This window comes from Alligator mississippiensis, chromosome 3 (genome assembly GCF_030867095.1).
Source record: "Alligator mississippiensis isolate rAllMis1 chromosome 3, rAllMis1, whole genome shotgun sequence".
Classification (NCBI taxonomy): Eukaryota; Metazoa; Chordata; order Crocodylia; family Alligatoridae; genus Alligator; species Alligator mississippiensis.
Genome location: NC_081826.1, coordinates 193,571,309 through 193,598,148, shown reverse-complemented (window position 1 = coordinate 193,598,148; position 26,840 = coordinate 193,571,309). Strand labels below are relative to the sequence as shown.

General features: G+C 40.9%; 1 protein-coding gene across 7 annotated transcripts in view; it reads right to left on the bottom strand.

Moving 5' to 3' along the window:
- Window positions 1-26,840, bottom strand: part of TJP2 (tight junction protein 2) — a 103,960-nt gene that overhangs the window by 28,346 nt on the left and 48,774 nt on the right. For 5 of the 7 annotated variants that reach the window (XM_019478060.2, XM_006265188.4, XM_019478056.2 and 2 more), the window contains 2 exons: window positions 8,517-8,570; window positions 5,493-5,617 (listed from right to left, as the gene is read on the bottom strand). In XM_019478060.2, coding sequence (XP_019333605.1) covers window positions 5,493-5,617; window positions 8,517-8,561 — 170 coding nt within the window. In that variant the 5' untranslated portion in view covers window positions 8,562-8,570. Of the gene's footprint in view, window positions 1-5,492; window positions 5,618-8,516; window positions 8,571-15,723; window positions 16,067-18,295; window positions 18,394-26,840 lie in introns of those variants that run through there. The other 2 variants (XM_019478057.2, XM_019478053.2) reach the window with 2 other exon arrangements.

The window sequence follows — 26,840 nt, the reverse complement described above, 5'->3', positions numbered from 1 at the left end:
TAGTTCGCATTTTTCTGCCTTCAGCTTCCAGCCACTAATTGCTGGTCTGCAATTTTGTGTTAGATTAAAACAGACCTGTGGTACTGTATTTTCTCCCATAGAGGTACCTATACATTGTAACCAAGTTATTCTTCAGTAGTATTTTTAGCATAAGCATTTTTGCAAAGCATTTTCCCTAGGACTTGAATAGATCATGACTCTTTACAGACCCTTTTTCATTTTTAATACTGTTTTCAAAATGTGGACACCACAACAAATGCATGGTATTCCAGAATCAGTTTTACAAATGCTATATTCAGAGAGAGAAAGGGGAGGGGGGGTGGAAATCAACCTTACCTCCTGTTTATACATCCAAGGACTGGATGTGTAATTACCTTTGAAGTTTGGATTAAAATGAATATCCACTATAACCCTTTGCAAACTGGACTTTTTCTCCCTCAATTCTCTATTCTGTAGAAAGAGCTTGCTATCCTCATTCTTAGATGTGTAACACTTACACTGAGTTGAATAAACCAACTTTTTGTTCAAATGAGTCTACATTTCTACAGCAAAAGGACTTGAGGGTTCTAGTGGAACATAAACTGAAGGAGTCAGAAAGAAAGGCTGAATTAACAGGAGTGTCACTATTCAGTACTGGAGGAACAATGCTTTAAGTACTGTATCCAATTTTGGGTGCCACACTTCAAACAACATGGACAATATAAATGTCCAGTGGAGACCAATGCAAAATGATTACAGGCTCAAAAGACAAAGACTGAGGGGAGATTTGATAATAGTATTCAAATACCTGAAGAGTGGCTATATAGAGGTCCCCCACACAGTGCATAGCAGCAAAACCAGAAGTGCCAGTGGTGCATGGCACCGGCAAAAACAAAAGTGCTGGTGGTGTCCCCACTCCCTGCTTCTCTGCGCTACTGCTGCGTACCCCCTGGGGCCTTCCCCAGTACCCCCAGGGGTATGTGTACCCTTGGTTGACAACAGGGTACGTGTCCCCCTAGGGGTACTTAAAGTTGTAGGAGGTATGGGTGGGGGAAGCTCCTGCTGCTGCCTGCACCCTGATCTGTGCACAGCGCAGGGCAGAGGCAGCTGCTGCTGAGTGTGAGGCTTTGCATGCAGGAGCAGTGCAACACCACATGCCCATCACCACTGGGCTGCGCCGTGCCCCATGCCCACCCAGTGGTGGAATGCATATGGCATTGCACTGCTTCTGGGGCAGCTGCAGCAATGCGCAAAGCCCAGTGTGGTGGCAGCTGCCTCTGCCCAATGCAAATATGGGGAAGAGGGGGCATGTACCCCTGGGCCTCTGCAGGAGCACCCCCCACACCCCTGGATGAGCCACCCAGGCTCCAACTGTCCCATGATGTGGCCCGGCCGGGGCCTCATTCACCTCAGCCCCTATCCCTGTCTGTGCTCCACTTCCTCCCTCACCGTGGGGGGCTCGATCTGCAGCCCCCCCCCACCTGAATGGCCCTTTCCCCTCCCCGACAGACTTACCTGCTGGAGGAGGTGGGGGAGGGGTGTACATGCATGCATGTGCATCTGTGCTCAGCCCCCCCCCCCCCAAATAATTTTAATATAAAGCGGTATATGAGCTGAAACTGAGACTGTTTAAAAAGGTTGAAAACCCCTGCCATAGGGAATAGGACAAGGAGTGAGGCCTTAAACTGTGGCAAGGGAAACTGTGGGACTGGCTACTCAGACTGTGGAATCTCCAATCCTGGAAGGTTTTGAAAAGCAGGTTAGAGAGACACTTGACAGGGACACTTGGTTTAGACTAAGAGAATCCTTCCATGAGCAGGGGGTTCGATTACATGACTGCCTGAGGTCCCTTCAAGCCCTACATTTTTAGGATTCAATGATCTCTCCCTGTTCTGAAAATCTTCCCAATTCTTGCATTATTCATAAAGTAAAATTAGCACTGATTTTGCTTCAAAATCACTAGTTATAATGTTGAACAGCATTGATCTTAGCACTGATCCCTGAAAACTCCATCAAAAACATCCTCCACTAGATGAGGAGTCCTCACTGATAATTATTTTGGGATTGCCTGTAAGTTATTTTGCAATCCATTTAATGTGCATTTCCATTTATATTGTATATCAATTTTTATTGATATTGTAATCGGGTCATGATCACTGATTCCTAGACAACCACCAGCTTCTACTTCAGTGATTAATTGGATTGTATATATTAGAATGAGGTTGAAAGCAAGTATAACTTGACACTGACCTTCTGGGTCAGAAAAATCAATATAAGAAATAAAGTTTTATTTCTGGCTACATTAAATTGCCAGCATACATCTCTCAAATTTGAAAGCTCACAAGATAGCAGGGTTTTATTTTTATACAGTACAAACAGGTGCTCAAGGAGTATCTCATCCTACCCTCTAGTTTGATTCAGAGCTCTGTAACTAACAACGTGTCCCTTCCTACTTTGTTAGTGAGAATGCTGGTGTATATGCACTCAAAGGCTCTGCAGTTCTGAGTTCATACTCTCCTATGAGCCTGCACTAAGTCACAGCAATCTGCCAAGCAGCAGAGCATATGAACCTGAGCCAAGCTCCACACAGCTGCAGCTGAAATTGTTACCAGTACCCAAATTAGTCAGGTTAATTTCAGTTTTACTTCATTCCGGCAGCTCTGTACTCTGCTCTACAATGCATTTCTGTGACTCCATCGAGAATAAAATAGGGAATGTCATCTTTGATTTACAGTGCTACCCTCTGCCCCCTCCATGCACCTTTCTTCCTTCTTAAATTATTCAACTCAAAAGCATGAAAATCCCCACCATAAAAATTGGGATAATTTGTATTAGTACACATTTTGTCAAGTTTGTCTTCAGCTAGAATTCCCAATTCATTTGACTCGTTACCCAAATTCCGGGGGGGGGGGGGGGGGGAGAAGAGAGAGAGAGAGTGAGAGAGAAAGAGAGCGATCTATAACTAAGCATGTAGTTCTCTTCACATGCTTTGACATCTCTGTTCAGTTTGATTGTGATGGAGAGGATTTGAGTTCATACTACATTTTCACTTCTTAACCTCTTATACTGCTTATAATTTAACATCCTCCTGGCTGCTCCATCTGATCCCCAAAGAAGATTAGCATCCAGACCTACCATCCCATTGTTATAATCCTCTCTCTCCCCCCAGAACGCAGCCCAGCATCTCACAAAGTCAAAATTTTCAGCTTATCACCAAGCGCACTGCCAATTATTTAGGCCCAATATCTTCAGTCTTCCCATCCTCAAGGGATAGGAAGCATCTCAGAGATACTTCTGGACTCCCTCCTCAGAGCCTCTGGACTCCCTCCTCTTTAGTTCACTTCCAATATCTCTGAGGTATTATATACATTTGTGGCGTTCCACATGATGCCATATTATTTGTTCCAATGCGCAACACAAATAGTAAAAGATCTGCCAGATGATGATGACATAATTCCAATCAATTTTGCTCCTACCTCTTGAATTTTTGCTGTAGGTAGATTTCATCCCATTGTCCTTATATCCTTTGCTGAATTTCCTGGTCACTCTTCTTCACATAGAGTTAGCAATAACAACTGTTTTCCTACTTAAGATGTAGGAAGAACCTATTTCATACCTCAAAGATGCCCATGAAGTATATCCCCCTGTACCTTTGTCTTTTGTTCTCCAATAGACAGGCTTCCTCATTAGTTGATTTGTTAAGTAGTAGATACTGCTTTAATACTTCTTTCCCCTGGTTCAATTTCCCCTTTCTGGTTATAAATTGCCAGTCTGTTTCTTCAGTTTCTACTCTCTTTGATTCTCTTACCACTAACTCTTCTTCCCCTTATGATATTGGTGACAAAGACTTTAGAATTGACCTGTCCATGAAGTCCATTTCCTCAGATGCTACATGCTTTGAAAATTGTATATCTAGACCAAGTATCTCCTAAACCAGTACAACTAATAAATTACACTTCAAGTGCCAGAAAGGAAAACAACATGTACAGGGCAAGTTACAACAGCTGTTCATTGTGCATATCTGCTGCCTTGTGAAAAGCCAGTTTACACTCACTACCTTAATGTCTCTAGAAGCTCCCTGATTAGATGCACTTGGCTACTGAGTTATATGCTAAAAACCCCCAAAACAAAACAGTGCTCAGGTTTCACCTTCTCATTGGAGGAAGATTAAAATCATTGAGAAGCTTCAAACATTAGGCATGTTCAGAGAACTACAGGGTCTGAGCATTGTGTTCCTCAGACAAAGAACCCAAGAGACGTCTCACTACAGAGTGATTCTAGACCAAGGGCCCAGGCCACTCTTCAGTTCGTCAAGATCTTTTGAAGGGGTGCTCAATTGTGAGCAAATAAGCAGGTGTGAGGAGCTAAATGCAGGCTCAGGCTCCTCTCTGTTGCCCTACCCAGACTCTCTGCAAGGACGTAAGTGCTGTAATATATATATTAGTATCTGAAATGAAGTGCTACTCAATTCACAGAAGTTATGGAGGGGTGCCTTGAGTCAAATGAGGGTGCCTCATGTCCAAAGAAGTTGAGAACCAGTGCTATAGGCAGTATTTCCTAGTTAGTCTAGTGGAATGCATAAAATCAGCTTTTCTCCCAAAATTTCCAATACAACAGCTCCACAAGATGCCAGAAATAGTACTGGCCAGTGGTGCTCAATCGTCTGGTCCTGCAGGCCAGGTGAGCGGCATGGAGCCGGTCAATAAGCCCAGATGGGGCCTCATGTTGCACCTTGTGTGACCAATCCAATTCACAGGGCCACACTATTTAACTCACAGGATTCTCCACAGGTTCAGAAATTTTCAGACCCACACAGCGCCCTACAAGCCAGATGATCCTGTGCCAGAGGCCAGATCTGGCCTGCAAGCTGAACACCCCTAGTACAGACAAGACATTGGCCTCCTAATTGCTGCATCACTTGACTGTGGTCAGGGCAGTCACAGATGATAGTAGTTAAAACTCTGGCACTTACTGCTAGCTGGTCCACACTAGAGCCCCCACCTCTATACCACTGGTGGAACTATTCAGAGAAAATGAAGAGTTTTGTGAAATCAAGTCTAGTCATGCCAATGCCTAAATGAGCATGGTAAGTGTAGAGACAAAAGGTTTTCAGAAATGGCTGTATCCTCAGGGCCATGCATATAATGCAAGCCAAGGCTTGAAAAATGTTAAAAGATAAAATGAGTCCATGTGCATGCAGAAGAGAAAGGGAAGGGTAGGAAGAAGGCTGCTGGGAAAAGCAAACCATTTTTTAAAAATTCCTTTAAGCACCATGTTATCACTTACGTTGTTAAAAACAAAACAACGCATCCCTTAACACCACTCAAGTAGATCAACTTCTTTACAAAACAGCAAGAGAAGCACACAGGCCTAATGTAAGCAGTAACCTAGATGGATCAAGTCACCGGGACAAGCTCTTAACCAAACCTGTACCTTTAAAAACCTTATTTTATTCTCAGTACAAAATGCAAAAAGTGTGCTAAATACAAAAGGACAGAAGGAAGCACACTTACTGAAGCAGTCCATCTGCTGGGCCTCCTTGGAGCACATCTGAGATAACAATGGATGTTTCACCATTTTCAAAATGAGGGTTATCTTTGCCACCAGAAACAGCAATCCCAAAGCCTCGTTTAGAGTCCTTTCACAAAAACAAAAAAATGTACACTATGAACTTCAATTCCATCTAAAATATTACTGCATTTTGATACAGAGAAAAAGAGTAAGACTAACGTAATGTTCCTATCATCACTTAAATATTCTCTTTGAACATGGTCATTACAATAATGTAATCTGTATGTTGAAATGCAGAGGTCTAGAACTGAACAATCCCCAAAGTAAGTGGAAGTGTTAAAACACAGAAGTCAAAAAGTTAAGCAGACAGACTGTCCCCAGAAATGATGACAGGACTTGTTACTCCCTATGCAATTCTGCTCTTGGTTTCCTCCACTGTTAGCAAGTCTCAAATTATTTACTGTATAAACCGCTGCATTTCTTCAATGAATGCCTGAGCCCCTAGAGCTATTTTCTTAGCAATTAACAATGAATATGAGATATTATCAAAATTATAATTACTTCTTCATGAAATGGAGGGTGCAAAATTGTTACTGATAAACACACATTTAGCTGATGAGTGCTTTGTGTTACCTTCTATTACGAGGAACTCATACATTATCATGAAAGTAATTCTGTCAAATCTGTCTCTGGAGAAAGGGTAGGTTGCTGTAATGTGGGGCTTTTGGAACCCTTAACAAAACCAAAACAGTGTATACTGGACTTAGTGAAAAACAAGCAAGGTTTCTATCTGTATGCTAAACAAGATCACCAATACATTCTGAGTACAGAGAAGTAAATACACAGATGCATGCTTTGCACTCCATCTGTTGTGTATGTTGACTAATCATTTAATTATTGCTACAGTGCCAATAGTGTAGTGATTCTCAGTGAGGGTGTCACAGCACTCGTGGGGGTCTTGAGATCCTTTCAAGGTGTGTCAACAGGATTCACAAAATAAACCCAGAGATTTCAAATAGGATACACAGCGTTAAAAACATTCTGACCTGTTATGATCTTTCCAAGTTCTCTGCAACAGAAGAATTGCTCTATTTTTCTGCAGTCAGAAAATAAATGAAAACTAAGAGCCAACAATTTTTGAGGGATGTTTCAAATCTAAAAAGGGGTGATTAGAGTCTAAAAAGGTTAATAAACTGCAGTAGTACCCGCTATACAAACTGCAAGTAACCTAAGTTTACTGCAACTGAAAGGGATTAGAGAAAAATGCAGAATTATTTTCCTCTAGTATTTCCCTTTAAATTTAAATCCCTTAGTCACTTTGTAACACTTAAAGTGCCACACATGTTGCGACTGATGGAAGTGAAAAACTAGGTTTTTTTTAGTGGGAGCAGAGGGAAGTGTATGGGGGAGCATTGGGGGGTTGTATATACATGGAGGGGTTGTGGGGTGTGATGGAGGGTGCGGGTTGTATGGGGAACCCTCCCCAATCCCCCATGGTGCAGCAGCAGGTGGGGGTGCTCAGGGTGCCTGGCAGGGTATAGCTACGGCCAGCACTGCACATCAGTGAGGGGAGCATCCTCTGCCAGACTGTCTGTATTGCCAGCACTCCCTGCACTCACCGGGCGTGGAAGAGAGGCCCTGCATGCTGGAGCTGGCTGCCTTCCCTGCCCACCAGGGGAAAGTGCCTGGGGCTTTCCTCCCACACTGCACAGCCCTGGTGGGGAAGGCAGCTGGCTCCAGCGCATGGGGCTTCCTTCCCCCATGCCCGGTGAGTGTGAGAGCTGCATATGCACGCAGGGAGCACTAGCTGTAAAAAGTGTGGAAGTGGCTGCAGCCACACCCTGCCAGGCACCTGTGCCAGGCATAAGTGCCCCGAGCACCCCCGCCTGCTGCTGCCATGTACCACTGACAGGTTGCTTCCATACCACTGGTGGTACGTGTACCACAGATTGGGAACCACTGCTATAGAGTAAGCAATCTTTACCCACAGAGTCAAGATAGGCTACGGTCAGCCAGGTAAGGGGAATCAACACTACTCCTAACATCTCCAGAATCAGAAAATACAAAGGTGGCTTAGAGCTGGAACTGAAATCACTGATCTGGGATGGACAGAAATAAAAATGTGTTGGTACTGAGGAAGACTGGGAGACAGGCAGTATTCAGATTTAATAATCATGATTATAATTGTTATTGCACCAATTGCTTCTCTTCAGAATAGTGGTATACATTTCCACTGATTTTTCAAAATGTGTGTGCATGAAAGCTCCATGAGATGAAAGCTCTGCCAGTAACCATAGCTGTTAACAAAGTAACTTGGATTTTGTATTAGACTAGCAAATTATGTGTTTGTCTGGTACATACTGCACTAGACTAGTGGCAGCCAACCTGTGATATGGGTGCTACAAGTAGCATGGGCAGCCGCTGTGTTGCCTGAGGCAGATTAGAGAGGGAACAGGCAACATAACAGCAGATACAGCAGGGAGCACAGGGCAGGAATCAGAAAGCTGAGCAGCAGATTGCCTAAACAGTGGTTTTCATAGTCTGCAGACTATGTCTAAGGGGTCCATAATAACTACGATCAATCAACAGTATATGAATACTCACCCTTACAATTCAAAGGGATCTGTATCTCCATTCAAAATTTCCAAACGGGTCTGCACCACCGTTCAAAATTTTTAGGGGCCAGCAAATAAAAGAAAAAGGTTGAAAACCACTATCCTAAAGGAAAAGGATCGGAGTGGCACTCAGGAAGGGTGCTAGGCTTACTTGTGGCACACTTACCAATAAGGTTGGCCCTTGTTGCATTAGACTGTCACTGTCATGACTGAACAGTAACAGACATGACATCCTGATGGAGTCTATTTTTATAGTAAATTTTAGAAAAATACACTTAGAAACGATAATTGTGATTACCTACAATGGCAACCTAGAATGGTAAATGAGGAAACACATTAACAAGCTTCAACCCAATTGTACTGACAAAAATCTGCTGCAGCACACCTGAAAACTAACACACAAACACTTACCTTTTGTAAGGTCACAGTGTACTGTTCCCATATCAGCTCTTCCATGCCTGAGGCCTGTTGCATGGAGAAAAAAAAAAAAAAGATTAGTCATCTAGCAATGCACAACTACCCCAAACAAAAAAGTCTGAAAGAGCATATTCAAAAACTGTTGAAACAGAAACCTGTATTCTAATTTTTGGTTGAGTTGCTTATGAAACAAATTCATTTTTATTTCAAAGTGACAATGGAATTAACAGAAAAAAATAGTAGTTAGTATGGGAGAAGAAATGTGTATTAGACTTTTGCTGGTTAAATATGTGCATATGTTTATGCACGTGTCAGGACATACGCCATGTATGTCTGACCAGCCAAAAAAAATGGGATTGGGTATGCCCACCCACACTATAAACTAGCTTTAAATCTGGCTAGGTCTTCTAACAATATGAGTAAAGACAGGGCAGCAAGGCCTTCAACAAGTTCTCTGTGGACCTCAGATACGTACTCTGTGGCAGCTGGCACTGAAGTCCATGTTGCCTCAACTTCCCTGGCATCACTTCTACTTGACAGGTGAAAGTTAACTTGAGCATGTTTTGCATGTAGCAACCATACTTCCATTTCCCCATGAAGACATCCTCTCTTTGTGCATACTTGTGTACTTACAGATGATCTGATAGTTATTGGAAAACCTGTGTTTTCTACAAGTTATCCAAATTTGATAAAAGGTAAAAATAACATGAATTTAAGCCTCGGGAGGATTTAGAATATGCACACAGCAAAAAGTTTTCTGAATAATGATGGGAAATTTGACTATTTGGTTCCACATTCTAAAACAGGGGTTCCCAACCTTTTTATGCTAAGGACCAGCAAAACGTGGACCAGAAGTGACCGTGGACCAGCAAACCATGAACGGGCAAGATGCAGACCAGCAGTGACCAGCATACTGTGGGCCAGCAGTCAACACCCCCCTCTTTTTTTTTTTTTTTATACTTAGTATACTTCCAATCCACAGTTTGCCGGGGTCCACAGTCACTTCTGGTCTGTGGCAGCCAACTCTCCTGTAGACTGGCAGCCAACTCTTCGTGGCCTGGTACCAGGCCATGGCCCAGGGATTGAGAACCCCTGTTCTAAAAGCATGAGTACACAAATGAGGATGCTGTAAAATTTTTAGTAACAATACATTTTGGGAAGGAATTCCCACCCTCCCCCCACCCCCAAAGTAAATGGGGGGGGGGGGGGCAGGGAAAAAGCAAAGCAGACAAACCGAATACCACCTCTGGGCTGATGTTGGGGCTCTAGTTCAACAGAACTGCCCTGCCAAACTAGTGTTGGACTTTTGCCCCTTAAAACATTGACAGGCAGGGGCTCAGACAGCCGTATAGTTGGCTCAGATTCCAAAGAAGAGCAAGGGAGAGTGTCGATATTAACCAATAGCATAAGTAAGAGTTCAGAAGAAATTTGGAGGAAAAGCCCAAGTCAACAGCACACGCATGTATTTACCTCTCAAGTGTTTTCCTGAATTTGAACTTCAACAACTACTAGTACAGACAGTGGTGTAACAAGGGTAGGGCAACATTGGGGGCAACTGTACCAGGTACCCAGTTGACAGGCCACTGATTACTGAGGTCCAACAAAAACCCGTCTCAAAACCTTGGCCACCTGAATAGTACCATAGTTGGGACTGAGGCCTTCAGAGATAAGATGGTGCGAAGTCTCTTGGATCACTTGCCCTTGGATAGCAACTAAAGCTGGTTAGGACGTGTTTTTCCCTCCCTCCACTCCAAGGAACATTCTAAGTTTTCAATGGAAAAAACCAACCAAACAAAAACAACCAAAGTTACAACCCGACACATTTACAACTTCCACTATGTAGGGTCTCTTGCCAACACCCTCTGGTGCATCGTGGGAATCAGATGGATGTGATGCCTCACAGGAGGTATAGTTCTTTGGGAACTGTAACTTATGAAGACTGGGGGCACAAGGCACTAGAACAACAGCATTTCCTAATCCAAACCACCTGTGTACAAACTCTGTTGCAATTCAGGTTTTTCTTGACTGAAAGAAAATACTTCCCATGGATTTTTAATATATTTTTTTTTAAATAAAAAAGTATTTTATTTAGTTTAAAGGAAAATTTGGCCTTAAAAAACGGATTAAGTAGAATAGAATAGAAATAGCATTCTAAGTGGTCCAGCTAGTGGTGTAAAAAAGGTCCCCCTATATTCAATAACTCCTCTATACTCCACCCCCACCCCTTCAGAAAGCCCAGTAATAGTTTCAATATAGTTTGTTTTCTAATAGCAGAATCCCTCTTTATTAAGCATGCAATTTATGTTATTTTCTTGGATAGTCAAGTCAAGAACCCCACAGTCATAAATGAGAGAATCCATGCAAAGGATTCTGGGCAAACCTTGAAAGTTGAGAGATGACGACAGCATTTCAGTGTGGAATCATTGTATAAACAAATTGAAAATACCTTTTTTATGTTATTTAAAGGGTACCCAAAATATTGACTGTTCATTTCAGTGAGCATGTGATACAAAAATACACATTATAAATATTATAACTATGTTGGCATATGCTAATGATTTACAATATGATAATATTTATAATGATGTTCTCACTCAAAATAGATTAATCTAAATTTGCAAACAAAAACATTAGAAGCCCAAGAAAACAAGGAAAGCTAAAACATGAGGAATGGAAGTGTAGGTATTTCTGGCTTGTTTTTAGGTTTGCTTTTTTGCAGGGGAGGGGAGTGAGGCATTTGTAATAAAACCAATATTTAAAATATCTGTCTTCTCATGTGGCCAAGGAAGTCAAAGAGAGGTATAACTATAACTGTTTAACATTCATGCCTTAGGTTAATAAAATTAACCTACTTGTTGAAACAAGGTCAGTCCAATCATCTTCTGTGCAATTCAAAGCACTTCATGTCACCAGCTGACTATTTTTACTAGACAATCTTTCAGCTAGCTACTACTTTACTGTTTCTCTCTACCCACTCCAAAAACACAGGAAAATCCTATATAGAAACCCCCCCGCCCCCCACCTCATTGATGAGTTGTTCAATTCTGCTTTTCTAGATTTTTTTTTTATAAAACTATATGAAGCTTGTGGGAAAGGTGACATCAGATCTCATTTAAATTCTAGCAGTTTCCTTTGAAGAGAGCTTTAAAAGTATGAGCAGATGATGTGAAATGGTTCGAACTGAAAAGACAGTGAGGAAGGCTCATTTTCTGCATGAATAGACTGCTGGGAGAGTAGTTAAAACTCAGATATCTCCCATCCACAAAAACCCCTGAGGCCAACTCTGTACCTAGGGAGGTGAAGGTCTGAAGGTGGTAAATGTGGTTTTGCCAGCTCATCCAGAAACTCTAGGTTCTTTTCAAATATCCTCACCCACCCTGAAGGTCTGTGAAGTGGCTGCTTTACAGGAATGGTTCCTAATCCTAGAAGGCAATTGCCACAGAGCAGGAAACTATGCAAAGCACAGCAAAGGTGGAGAAAGTTTCTGGAGTTGATTTATGGGATTGCAGATTTACAATAGTGGAGACTTTGTCAGGAGAAGGAGACACAAAGAAAAAGTTTAGGAATCTCACAAGGAAGAACACAAGTGAATAAAGGTGGGTCTCATCTACAATGTAGGCCACTGACAACCATGGGGGGGGGGGGGGGGGAAGAAACCCCCCAAACCACCTAACAGTGCTTTATGGAAGAGGAATCACATCACTTTACCCCAGCTCCCCAACATCTGTATAGCTCATGCACTTCAGCAGGATTTTGGCGCTTTTATCTAATAAAATCCAATCTGATTCAATCAGCTATTACATAAAAGTGCCAAAAGCCCTGTTGAAATGTGCAAGCTATACAGATGCTGGGTGAGCCCTGTCAAACTGATGCAACTCTTCTTTTGGACATGTACTGTGCTTGGTGTGGGGGCATGCCAAGATGAAAGTAAAGTGCTGTTGTGTTTGTTTGGTTTTTTGGGGGGTCCCATATCCGCAAGCATCCATAAAAAACAAAATGTGTCATGCAAAGAACAAACCATTTAAAACTTTATTTTGCTTGAGTATGGATTAGGACAGCTGAGTGTTGGTTGGTTATGGCAAAAAATAGAAGGAAAAAAGGAATCCATTTACTTCTTTTAATAAAGATACCATCAATAATTAAGGTCCTGCAAAAGGTTCTATCAAGGACAGTCTTCTGAGCGCACAGGGACACCTCCACCTGGCTTCAGTTAGGTCCAGGAATAGCACCTTGAAATATAAGCATAGTTTTAAAGAGTCTAGGTTCATTTTTAAAGTTTATAACTATGAGAATAGCCAATTAAGAAATTCTCTGTTTAGCTTTTATGTTATATATTTGTATAAGTTTATTTTGGAGTGACTTTTTAGTTACTAAATGTTACGTTACTAGATGTTACTAAACGTTATGGTAGAAAAGAAAGGGCATTAGGTACTTGCAAAGCTGATTTATATAGTGCAATTACCAAGCTAAGGAAAATAGTTCCTAAAAATATACAAGCTAGATAAAACAGTGGGGCGTATCGATCTGTAGCCCACTAGACACAAAAAACATCTGCACTGTCCTAAATCTCTAATAGTCTCTTTCACATTCAAAAATTTGTTGCTACTTTGCCATTCCTGAGATACTAAATCAGTGCTGACATAAATGGAAAGCAGGGGATTAAGAAGGAGGAAGAGACCATTCACTGTCCACCACTGTAGAACTTTTGACTACATCCAGACCATGTTTAAACCTTACACCCCAAGAACAATATTTCCAAGGCGGCTATGATTTTTTAAATTCAGAGTGCACCAGGTGGTTGTTTATTTAAGCACCCCTTTTCCCTACAGACTGTTACATATCAGTCTTCCCCTTCTGCATTCCCTTCAGCTAGACAAATGACTGTCTTTTGTTAAGGTCTCAGGACTTTATGCATTACCACATTCAAAGAAAAACTGCTGGAGAGGCAAAAATAAAAATGGGGAAAAAACCCATTTACTTATCAAAATTACTAAAAAGTAACTGTTTTTCGGGTTTACTTAGCTTCCTAGAGCTGTGTTAATTATAGAATTGAAACTCGCAGTAATTTACCAATCACTCATTTCTAGTTAAAGGCAGCAAACATTATTCAGATTAGAATATCACAAATCACAATTTGTTTGTTTACCCTTGGTATGTATATACCTATGACCAAAAGGAGAGGTACCTAGAATAGACAGATGTAGGCAGGGGTATTTAGTTAGCCATGTTAGTCTGAAGTCAGGTAGAAGGCAGGGTAGATTTGTACCTTGTACAGTAACTAGAATAGGTAGTGTGGGAGTCACAAAACTAGTCAAGAGAGTGCATACTGCAGATGCCAACCTATTGTCTAAAGCATTTTTACCGTTCCTGACAATTATTACAAAATGTATGTAATATTTGCCTGATGACTACCAAGCATTCTTTACATAAAACCCCCTAAAACAAAAAAAAACCTTTTCCTGGTTATAAAAGTAGGGGGAGGACCAAGTCTGAGGTATAATAAAAAGCAACTCACGTGCCCTTTTAATATGCTCAACTTTTTCACTGCATGTACCCATATTCTCTGCAGAGCTTGAGCTGTCTTCATTGTTGTAGGATATAATCTGTTAAGGGGACTCTGTGCATCCCAGTCTTCTCATCAGTTTTCACCACTGAACACTGTTATGTAATTCTAATACAATAGTGGCCTACATACTCAACAAATCCTGTAGTCAGTTCCACACAGTAACACATCAAAACCACAGCAGAGAAATCTCCTAATACCTAATCAAACTCCTCTTCCAAGAGAAAAAACAACCCAGCACAGTAATCTTAATTATTTTAGGAGAATTAACTGTAACAGATCAATATGTATATACACACCAAAGGTATACATTTCAAATATGTAGTGCTTGCAATCTTTTTCCTACAAATACACCAGAAACTTTAAGACAAGATAGTTTAAGAAATGAACTTGTGGTTATTTAAAATCTCAGAGGGTGGTAACAGCATTCTGTGTTGAAACTGAATATTTTGCTCAATTATTTGAAGACTATTATCTAACACCATATTGAACAACCTTTGACTATCATAAGTCTTACAATGTAACTGTTCAGTACCAGCCCAGCTAATCCTTATGTGTGATGTGTAAAATTATTTACATGTCTAAATGACTGCAGGATTAGAGACTTATATTGCCTTATTAAACACAAAGCAAGCAGATTCAAGAGAACAGCCAGCCAGTATCTTCAATGGCTGCAAATTCTATTCATCTCCTGAACAAGCATTACAAGGGGGGAGGGGAGAGGAATAATAATTAAAAAAAAGTTAGCCATACATCCCAAGAGATCACCTTATTAGAAAATGAGGCAACATACCAATACTATAAGTGCAAAGCAAATGGTGTAAACTTCTACATTTATAATAAAAAAAAAATTCCTCCTAGGCTTTATGTACGAAAGCTTCACAGAATCTTAGCTTAAAATGTCAAAGCATATAGAGAAACAGACATTTGTGCCAAATTTAGCATGCATGTACCTATGAAAAAAAAAACCAGCTTGCAAATTCAATCTTTCCGTGTTGGGATAACTATGTAACAGCTGAAAGTTTAAGATTCTGACAGAAAAAGGAAGGTCTTTTTGTTCTTTAAAAAAGGGGTGTGTGTGGAAGGAGACAGGTTCAATGGAGTCCAGCTCTATGAGCTTCACCACATCATTTTCTATACCTCTCTGCACTGACCAGGATAGCCAGAATAGAAACATGGCATAGCTGTCAACAGCACACCATCATCTCTCTGACACTACCATAAAAAGACAAATTGTTTCATATTAACAGGAGACCTCACAGTGCTTTAAAACTTAGGTAGCAGAACCAAAAGCCAAATTCAGCACCTCTAAAAGGAGAAAGAGAAAACAGGACAAAAAACAAATGCAATACATAACACCCCTCTCAATTAATACACACCTGATTATCAGCTACAGAAGTCAGGAAACTACAAGAAAGGCATTGATTTGGGATGGACAAAGATTTTAGCATTGCTATTAAAAAGGCACCAGAAATTCAAAAGACAAAGCATGGATATACCTATGGAGGTAACAAAGGTGTAAACAATATATTTTACCCCTTTTATAACTGGGTTGGCAGGCTTAAGGAGGACAAAAATCTTAAAAACTAAAGCTATACACACAACCCACAATAATATAGCCAGAAGGACCCTTTTTACCTGTAAATAATGTTTCCAAATCTCGGATGTCATTTTGCTGCCGGAGTAGGCAGCTGCAATTACACTGAAGTGCTCAGGACTTGTTGCCCTGTCACTGCTCTTCTTTGTTCCACAATCAAAGCGCCCAGAGCACAAACAAGAAATTAATATTAAACAAGAAAAAGAAGAAAATAAATAGAAGAGGCTGACAATGTCGAGTTTTGAGAACTTGGAAACTTGCAGATTGAACCTAAATCTGTGCAGTAATAGTAGGATCACATATCTGGAGCGATTAGAAGAGTGAGGTCTTAGTTTGCTTGGATCTTGCCAACCTTTTTGGGCACCAGAGTAAGCAGGTGAAAGAGATATGAAAGACTGAACCCAGCAGAGCAGCCAGGCATCTAATCTAAGTGCCAGGCTTGAAAAGCTTCTGTTGCAAAACTGAAGAATGCTCCTCTTGCACAAATCATAAAATACATTCCCAAGAGGGTGAGGTGTTGAAAAGCAAAGAACAGGCTCTTGGCTGTGTCCATCTCTAGATGGAGGTATTCCAGTATTTTCAGAATCAGAACTTTTACGGACTCTGGTAAAAATTAGTCTTGAAGCAAACAATTGTCCAAGCAACCAACTGACAGCTCTGTGCCACCTGTCTGCAGGTGGGTAGTCTGCATCTTTGAAAAGAGATGTGGGACTGAGACAAATTTGGAAAGAAATGTAAAATAATGCAGGCAATCTCTCTGCTGTTAGGCAGGCACTAGCATGCAGAGAGAAGTATCTTAGTGATACACAGCTCACATCAATTATTTCAATTCCTGGATGTGAAAGATTTGCCTTATTTTTTTCATGCAGGTTTGTAGATAAGCAAATTAGTTTCCTGATAATCTCTTGCATGAGAGGAAAAGTATGGTAATTTGAATGTTTTGCAGATGATGCCCAGGTTCCAGGACTTGAGACAATGAGAAGAGGAGAATTTGAAGGAGAGATGGACATTTCAGAAAACCTACAGGATAATCTCCAGGGTAACAAGGAGAAAACCCTGCAAGTTTCTCTCCATTGACTGACAAAAAAGAAAAACTGCTTCCTTACTGTAGGGTCCCCTGGTGAGAAAAGGTAGTCAGGATTCTTGGTAAGGCCAGTGATGATTGACACTGCATCTCCTATTGTACCCAGAGGAGTGAAGGGACTGATAACTGTATCTGTACCTACCATGTCTAGATGAGGAAGGAGAATACCTGATGTCCCTGTTAGGTCTCTTGTAGGAAGAGTTAGGGGCTTGGGGTTTTTTTTTTCCCCTACTACCATAGCCTTAGAAAGATCTTTTAAGGCCTCGTCTAAACTTCCCCCAAATAGATGACCCCCATCATAAGGAAGGCCAACAAGTTTGAATTTGGCTGAAAGGTCTCCACCTGTTAAGGGACAGATCCAAAGGGCTCTCCTTGCTACTGTGAGAGTTGCCATATTATGGGCCGCCAGATAGAGAGAATCTTGAGCGGCATCATGAAGATAGCATGATGCCAGGTCACAAAGGGTATGCACCTTATGAGTTGACTTAGAAAGAGCCCTCTTAGATGATGGAAATAATTTCCTGAGCCATTCCATCAGTGACCTAGCAGCATAAAGGGAATAAATGGAGACTGAAAGTTGGCTAGCTGCAAATTCATAAGAACTCTTAAGAGTTTCATCTACCTTACGATCTAAGGGATCCATGAGAGCAAACCTCTCACCAGAAGACCAGGAGAAAAGAGATGCTATTACTGAATCAACTCTTGGTGCAGAGGCCCACAGCTTTTCTTTTTCTGCTGGAAGTTTGTACAGTTTAGCCAGGTGAGCCGGTAATATAAACTGAGCATCTGGCCAGATATTTCTAATTAAATTGCTGATGGATGGATGGATGGATGGATGGATGGATGGATGGATGGATAGGAATGGGATCATCTGCTTCTTCCTCCACCACAGGGGGAAATTTCTTTAAGCCATTCTGTGAGGTAGAACTTTTTAGCTTAAGCTCCTTTGTAAGATATTTGCACAGGTAGGGTAGATCCTTCTCCAGGAATTTTCTAGATAAGTATGTTTCTGCCTGGTGCTTCCTCACCATCAGAGGACACCACTTCCCTTTTCTCAGCAGGGTTGCAGGAGGTGCGTGCAAACTTGGTAGACAGTATCACTCTCTTTTCCATCCGGGATTTTATGGATGAATGTGGTTTGTATGGCTCAACTTCAGGCTCCAATATCAACTCCCCTTCCTCGATGGAGTCAGTTATGAAAGGAATTGGAGGCACTGCTTGTACTGAATCCCTTTTGGCAGATAATCCTCTAAACACTCTGCTATCCATCATAGCTTTCTTTGGAGCTCTGGCAGCTAAAGAAAGAGAAAGCTTGTGTAGGGCAGAGTTGTTAAAGCCCCATATGAAGTCACTGATCTACTAATCTTAGCAGGAGGTGCTTAGGAAAGAGAAGAATGCATGGGAGCCTCTGCCTTCACAAATGCCTTAATGAAAATAGAGGCAAGATCTTGCAAAAAACTAAGCATCAAGGTCACATCTCCCACAGATTCACTTGGAGCAGAAGAAAGATTAAGAGAAGAATTTCCTACCTCCTGTACAGGCCTATGTCCTGATGAAATAAATCCTTCTGCAGGGTAGCTGGCTGGCGTTAAGTCACAGGTCCCAGATTACCAAATAATTCAGATACCTGGAACCCAAAGACAAGCCAGATCCATAAGAATAGTTTGCAAAGGATGTTCAACCGGATCACCATTTTGCCACTTTCTGCTTTACCTTTCAGGTTAGCTCTATAGTTTAAAAAAAGCACTGGAAAAAAGTGCGCAACTGATTTTCAGCAAGGCAGAGATAAAAATAGGGAGAATGAGAAGATAAGAAGACCATCACAATACTATATGAAATGTGACTGGTGCTGTTGCATCTGCAACTCAAGCAAACAAGGAACCATTCGCCTGTCCAGATGGGAGTATGCAAAGGTTAAGAAAGCAGTAGCTTTGTTTAAATCAATGTCAAAATCCCCAAAACAAATAATAAGTATCACATATTATACAAGCAATAACAGACACCAATATGTGACACCCATTTAGCAATGCCCCAACAGCTCTTAATGAGCAGAAGACAAAGTACACGGGTGCACATATTATTCCCTTCATCCTCAAGTGTGCAACTGTCAGGTAACTAGAGGCTTGTAGAAACTGTATTTATTACTCAGCTTTCTGCAGTATCACCTTCACATTTGACCCAACCAAGTCCACTCTGCTGAGAAGATTTAGTCAAGGTGGATTTAACCCCCTGCCCCTACACCCCCACAAAAAACAAATCCCGATGGTTAAAAAAAATACATATATATTTAAAAAAATGTATTTTTTTTAAACTTAAATCAGATTTTTTTAAATTTTATTTTAAGATGCTTTTTAAAAAAAAAAGCTATATGAAAATAGCTTTAAATTTAAGATATATTAGAAGTTCAAAGATATCATCATGAAATACAGATTATAGCTTCTAATTATATACTATTTGAGACAATATGTTCATGTAACCTTAAGAAAAGTTTTATAAATAGATCACAACAAGCCATGGACTATATTAGGGGCCCAATATCATGGGGTTCCCATAGGCTCCTTATAGATTTGTAAAGATTAAGGAAAACTAATCTACCCAATGCGACTCAGTGCTCAGTCTCTGTGATGCTTTGTTTCAGTTCTCAAACTTTGGATTTGTGTCTCCAGAGATAACATCCTTGTTAACGGCAGTATATACAGATGAGAGATAACAGACCTATTGTCTCTCTGTAAGCTTGTGTACACAGAGTCAAGCCCTTACCCCTCTCTAAAAGTGCAAAGTTTCAAGAAAAATTAATAGAGGATTGTTGGGGGTGGAGTAGGTCTGGGCAAGGGGGAGGAATCTGGAGATAAATGCAAAGAGGGAGGGGCAGTAGAAACAAAACAGAAACATTTTGAGCAGAATTTTTTTGAAATTGCAAAATACTTCCATGTCAACCACTTTGCAGCAGCTGCTCTGAAGGAAGCAGGAGGAACCAAACTACATCTCACACAAGACATTCTATCGAACTCAGTAGTGGACTGTTTTGAGCAATATATTGAGAACTGATCTAATCCGATGACAACTTGTGAACAAAATCGTCACAAAATAGATGGAATTGTCATAGCCAATAGTTCTTAACATTGACTAAAGAGAAATGTAGAATGTATGCTAACCATCCTGAAGCCTATTTCCATAGCCTTGAACAAAGGTGATACCAAACAACAAGAATGTACTTTTTATAGAAATCAGTTATTGCTATCTTCCATGTTTCAGGGTTGTTGGTTGTAGTCATGTTGGTCTAAGGACATAGGCAGGCAAGGTTCTTGTGGTAGATGTGATATCTTTTATTAGACCAACTAAATAGCTAGAAAAAAAATGTTCTTTGCGAGTTTTCAGGCACAAACGCCTGAAGGTGTAGGGAGACTCTGCTGGTGGTATGTGTTCTCCAAGGTAGAAAAGAAGCTAATTTTCAACATGCAGGTCTGTGAAAATGCAAATGAGTGGCAGTTTGGGAGACAATGGATGGAGACAGGAAGGGAATGGGGGGGGAAGGAAGGAAATTTGTGAAGGAATGTAGCATGGTCTGGATCCCCACGAATAGTACACCATTAGTTATGACATACCATCCTTTCCTGGAACCTATACAGAAAATCCTCAAAAAGTTGCAACTCATATTGTTAGATGACACAGTTCTTAAAGCAATCTTTCCAGAAACACCCATCCTAGCCTTTAAACATGCACTGAACCTCACTAACCTCATCACTAGAAGCAAACGTCCTATGGCCCAAACCAAATGGATCCAGACCATGCCTGAACAAGAAGTGTAAAACCTGCCAACACATCTCCACTAGTCCCACAATAACTATGCGCCACAATGTTCATAGACATTAGGGCTGGAAGGGACCTTGGAAGATCATCGAGTCCAGCCCCCTGCCCCAGGTGCAGGAAGTCAGCAGAGGTCATAGGACCCCAGCAAGATAAACATCCACATGTCTCTTGAAGGTGTTTAAAGTAGGCGCGCTTGAACCACCTCTGGTGGCAATCTATTCCAAACCTTGCCACTGCTACTTGTCGCCTGGGAACCAAATGTCCACACAACATGTGGACGTGGTCATGGAGTTCACAGGAAGTCCTAAATAAATATCTTGTGATATATCCAATGCAGAAGGTCCCTGGCTTTGCTCTTCCATGACACTCATGGGCAACTTTAAACTGTATCCATGCAAACCATGGGAGATACAGATAATTAAATGCACAAATGAAAAATTAAAAGCTCTCCAGTGTGTAACTGTGGTCACCCAAAACAGACCAAGGAACATAATGACTCAATGCCCAATCCAAAAATATGAAGGAGATATCCCAGCAATACACTTTGCTGCTCCTCATGCAATTGTCTGGCTCAGCCACCTAAATATAAAATTATAGTTGCTGTTCTATACCTACATCAGCCATACACAAGAAAAAGGGAGTGGAGTTCAGCTGATTTAGCAGGTCAAGAGAAACCCTGAATTTCCTGTAGCCTGCGATTCAACTTGCCAAGGCGCGCACAAACTAAGAACTGCATTCACTTCTATAGAATTTTACCTTGTGTCAATCTAGCTTGAATTACCCAAGTCAAAGAATTAAGAATGTTTCTTTTCTAGCAGAGATGCACCTGATAAAGCAGAACATTAGCAAAACCAGGACTCTTGATTCCCAGGCTAATATCTTGTCTACTGGATCATACCGTCTTCCAGGTTTCTTCCTTCTCTTTTGCATATAAAAAAGTTATACCTACCATATAAAAGGAAAAATCAGAACCCAGACTCTGATAAAAGGTATTATCAGAGGCCACTGAATCCTACAGCACCTTAGCTGTGAATCTGTACCATTCCCAACTCTTAGTTCAAAACTGTGCTCCAGAAATATACCAAAAAAACTGCAGAAACCAGGCACTTTGATACAGACTTCAGGTCCAAACTACCACAGAATACACACAGCACAGAGCCACACGCATTTCCCCATACTACTTAGGAGAGTTGGATAAGATTGGTTTCCACTATGTCTTCCACAGGTGCCAATGCCATGGGGGGAAAGGGAAAAGAGTCCCAATTTTTCAAATGTAGAAAAGTTAAGCAGGGGGAATGGGGGTGGGAGTTATCTGTTCAATAATAACTAGTTTTACACCTTCTGTGCACAATGCAAGTTTAAAAAAAAAAAAAGTTTCAAACTGAGCAGAATTAGATGATTTTAAACACACGGGGTGTCTTTAAATGTACTCTGGGAGGGAAGTAGAGGGGAACTTTAATTACAGTGGTTGAGAGCTGCTCTAATTAAAGCACCCCAGCATCTTGTGTATTCAGTGTCCCCACCTCAAAATGGCAGCGGGGGTGCCTTAACTAAAGCTTGTTCAAGAAGATTTAGTTAAAGTGCCTCAGCCGTCATTTTGAAGCATGGGGACACTGAATACACAAGATGCTGAGGTGCTGAAGCGTGCCAATTAGCACACTCCAGAAGACTCAATTAATTGTGTCTGCTCTGATGCACTGTAATTACAGGCGTTCCGCACATCTACAGGCACCCACTGGTAGAAGTAAGAAGCCAGCTTATAGTAGTCTCTCAGCGTTGATATTAGCAGAAACCCTTCCCACATGAAATATTTTTATGCCCATTAAAAGCAAATTATACACTTTAGTATTTTATTCTTAAGTAGTTCAGGCCTTTTCAGTTGTTTTCTTTCCTCTAATGGTAGCTATTCCTTAATGAATGAAATAAAGCATATTGTACAGCCACAGAAAAAGATGTTGTAAAAGGTGACAATTTATATAATTACAGGCAGTCCTCGGATTTACGACACAATTGGTTCCTGAAAACCACGTCCTAAGTCGAAACGTTGCAACTTGGAACCAATTTTCTCATAAGAAACAATGTTATAAATGGGGGATTGGTTCCTGAACCAAGGCCCGATACCCTATTTTCACCAAAAATACCCCAGAATTTTGTACTTGATCAATTATGGATGAGTAATATAGCTACATTAATATATTTATATTGTAAATAACAATCATATTGATTTGGAAGGACTTCTTTGAGGTGATTTTGCTGGACTTTTTGAAGGACTTTTGGTTGGACTTCTTAAAGGGTTCTTGGCTGGAGTCTTCTTAGGAGTCTTGGCTGCAGGTTTTTCTGGAGTCTTGTCTGCTTTCTTAAAGAAAGTGTCCAAGGAAGTTTGGACAGATGTTTTCTAGGGAGATGAGCGACGCAATGAACTTGTTCGCTGGCATGGCATTGCATCGGATCAAGTGTTGTAAGTCAAAACAAGGTTCCTTGGGTGAATTTGATATCTTTTATTAGACCAACCCAAATGGTTGGAGAATAGTTATTAAGCAAGCTTTCGGGTTCAAAAACCCTTCGTCAGGCTAAGGACGCTGCAGCAGTTGCTGCGTGCTCTTCCTGGATGGAATGAAAAGTAAAGAAGCCAGGGGCTGGGCTGGGCTGGGCTGGGGAATCAGTTGCCAGGCAGATTGTAATGTATCAAAAATCCAATGTCTGTGTTTAGTCCATGATCTCTGGTATCCAGCAGGTTGATGAAATGGAGCTCATAGGCTCATCTCTGGGATGTGTTGTGTAAATTTCCCTTGAGGATCAGGACTGAGAGATTGGAGAGAGAGTGGCCCTCCTGTGAGAAATGTGCCCCCACCAGTAATTGGTTGTTTCTGTCTTTGATGGATTTCCGGTGTGTGTTCATTCTGGTGCGCAGTTGTTGTCTGGTCTCTCCTACATATCTTCCATCAGGGCATTTGATGCATTGGATGAGGTATACTACATTTCTGGAGGTGCAGCTGTAAGATCCTGGGATGCTGATGGCTCTGTTGTGGGGTGTAGTAATAGTGGAGGTGGTGGAGATGTGGGGGCAGGTTTTGCATTTCTTGTCATGGCACGGTCTGGATCCTTTTGGTGTGTTCTGGGCTTGAGGAAGTTTGCTTCTTGTGATGAGGTTGGCGAGGTTCGGTGCTTGTCTGAAGGCTAGGATGGGTGGCTCTGGGAAGATTTTTTTAAGAATAGGGTCTTTTTCTAATATGGGTTGCAATTTTTTGAGGATTTTCCGTATAGGTTCAAGGGATGGGTGATAGGTCATAACCAGCGGTGTGCGATTTGTGGGTGTTTTTCTTCTGTATTGCAGCAGTTCTTCACGTGGTATCCAGGTGGCTCTTTCAAACGTGCGATCTACCTCTCTGGAGGAGTGTCCTTGCTGGGTGAAAGCCTTTTTAAGATTGGTGAGGTGGCGATCCCGGGTGTTCTCTTCAGTACAGATGCAGTGGTATCTGAGGGCTTGGCTGTATATCACAGCTTTTTTGGTGTGTTTCGGGTGATTGCTGGTTTTGTGCAGATATGTGTGTTGGTCTATGGGTTTCTTGTATACTGTGGTCTGTATTTTACCCTTCTGGATACTGATCATTGTGTCTAAAAAGGGGATGTTGGTGCTGGAGTATTCTAAAGAAAGTCGGATGGAGGGATGGTGACTGTTGAATTTCTGGTGGAACTCAATTAGAGATTCCTGGTTCTCACTCCAAATGATGAAGATGTCATCGATATATCGTAAGTACAGCAAGGGTTTGATGGTGCAGTTCTTGAGGAAGTCTTCTTCCAGGTGGCTCATAAAAAGGTTGGCATACTGTGGGGCCATTTTAGTGCCCATAGCTGTTCCCATCGTCTGCAGGAAGTGTTGATTATTAAAAGTGAAATTGTTGTGTGTGAGGGTGAAGTGTATAAGCTCAGTGATATCTTTGGGTCTGTATTCTGGGTTGTAATCTTGTTCCTGTAGATATGTAAGGCAGGCATGGATGCCATCCTGGTGTGAGATGTTGGTGTATAGGCTGGTAACGTCCATGGTGGCTAGGAGTGTGTTGCTGGGAAGGTGGTCTATGTTTTTAAGTTTCCGTAGCAAGTCTGTGGTGTCTTGGACAAAACTTGCTCTGTGGGTGACAAGCGGTTTTAGGATGGATTCAACAAAACCTGATATTTCTTCAGTTAGGGTCCCATGGTTGGATATGATAGGTCTGCCAGGGTTCCCTTGTTTGTGGATTTTAGGGAGCATATAAAAAGTCCCTGGATTAGGTAGTGGGGGGGATCAAGGTCTGTAGTTTTTCTTGTAATCTTGGTGGAAATGATTTGATGGTATTGTTGAGTTTTTTGGTGAAAAGGGGAGTAGGATCTTCTTGTAGTTCTTTGTAGTAGGTGGTGTCAGACTGCTGTCTGTTGGCTTCCTTTATGTAATCCTCACGGTTTAGGATGACTATGGCTCCTCCTTTATCTGCTGGTTTTATTACTATTTGGTGGTTAGATCTTAGAGATTCTATGGCCTTCTTCTCTGGTAGAGAGAGGTTGTTGTGGTGGCGTAAGTCAAAACTGGTGGTGTTGTAAAGTTGAAACAGGGTGTCAATTTATAAATGTTGTAAGTGAGAAATGTTGTTACTCGAAACGTTGCAAGGCGAGGACTGCCTGTATTCCTATATTAGCAAGCAGATTCCATAATTCAGTCATAGTTTTAGCTATTTATTATGCTATTTAGTTTTCAGAGGCAGTAATAACTAAACCATACCATTAAGTATATAGGTAGTTTTGAAATTAAAGTAAGGTAATCTGTAAAAACACATGTGCGCAGACACACAGACACACAGAGTGAAAAGGTATTTTGAATACATCTGAAGAAGAATTATTCTTTGGTCTTCTACAATGAAACCCTGACTTGAAAATGTTTTTGCCTTGCCTACTTTCTTCCAAGAATATAAGAATCAAGATTTTCTATAGAAAGGTCCAGACATGAAAGATACCTGATTTTCAAATACTAAGCACTATAAAATGTGTTGGGAATATAGAATTTGCAAGCTTTGTTAGAAGAAGTTTAGAAATATTTGTTGGGTTCCTATTTTGCCTTTCCCCATATTTCTTAGGGATTTTTATATCTGTTCTCTTTGCACATTCATTTCCCTACATTAACTTCCAAAAGATGTTTACTGAAAACTTTCCCTCCTTGGGCATCAATATAAAGAAAATAATTCCAAGAGATCACAAACTTAGCAGGCACATCAGGCTAGGGGCAGACTTCTAAGGGGAAAAATATATTTATTTATTTAACATTAGATGGAACAAAATGAGGTTCTCTCCTTCCCTCTTTTCCTCCCACTGTATATTAAAATAAAGTAGTCATAGGAGCTGAATTTGGAGGTCCATTTGAGTGCTAAGTGCATTTACAGAACTATACTTAAAGGACCAGAGGAATTAAAGAGTTAAATGAGTATAAAGCTTAAAAACAAACAAATCTACTGATTACATGTTAATTCTGCATACTGCAGGACAAATCCTCAGCTATGTCAGCCTTGCTTCCTGTTCAGAGCCAAGAGTGTTAATTCTTAATTTAAATATTCCACTAGATGGAGCAATGATGCAGCATCACAAATTAGGATAGTTTTTACTCTTCTATGCAGTTAAGTGGTAATCTGGAAATGCTTTCTTTTAAGATGTATAGAAGGTAAATTTAAAGCTAATTCAGCAAACACAAGTATGCCCTTTGGATGAATTATTCTCTATGGAATTGTTGGGTCAATGTAGTTCATACTGCTAATGCAACGATACAAATCTCTGCCACAGAAGAGGTAGAAACTTCTTTGAATGGCTATCATATTATAAAATTAGTCAAGCTAAAATTCCTGACAAAACAGGTCAAACAGTTCACAAAGATTCCTTATTTCTGTACCTCAGATTAAGATACAACCAGTTACATTGAACAGTAAAACACTAACACACTTAAATTAATCTAAATAGAGAATGTTGATGGAAAGGCATCTTTTTGGACTAACCTCTGATTTTCAACACACTTTTCTGGGGCAGAATGCGAAAGCAGTAATCATTAAAAAAAAAAAAAAGAAGGCATGTTTGTGGGCCAACCCCTATAGTTCAAGATTTGGGGGGGGGGAAAGAGGCATTAATTATTATTATTAAATCATGATTTATAGGGTGAGGTTTTCAAAAGCACTTTGTCACAACCCAAGGGTGTGATTTTTTGTTTGTGCGCGCTTCGGCACTGCTAAATTATTTTCCCGCCGTTTGTAG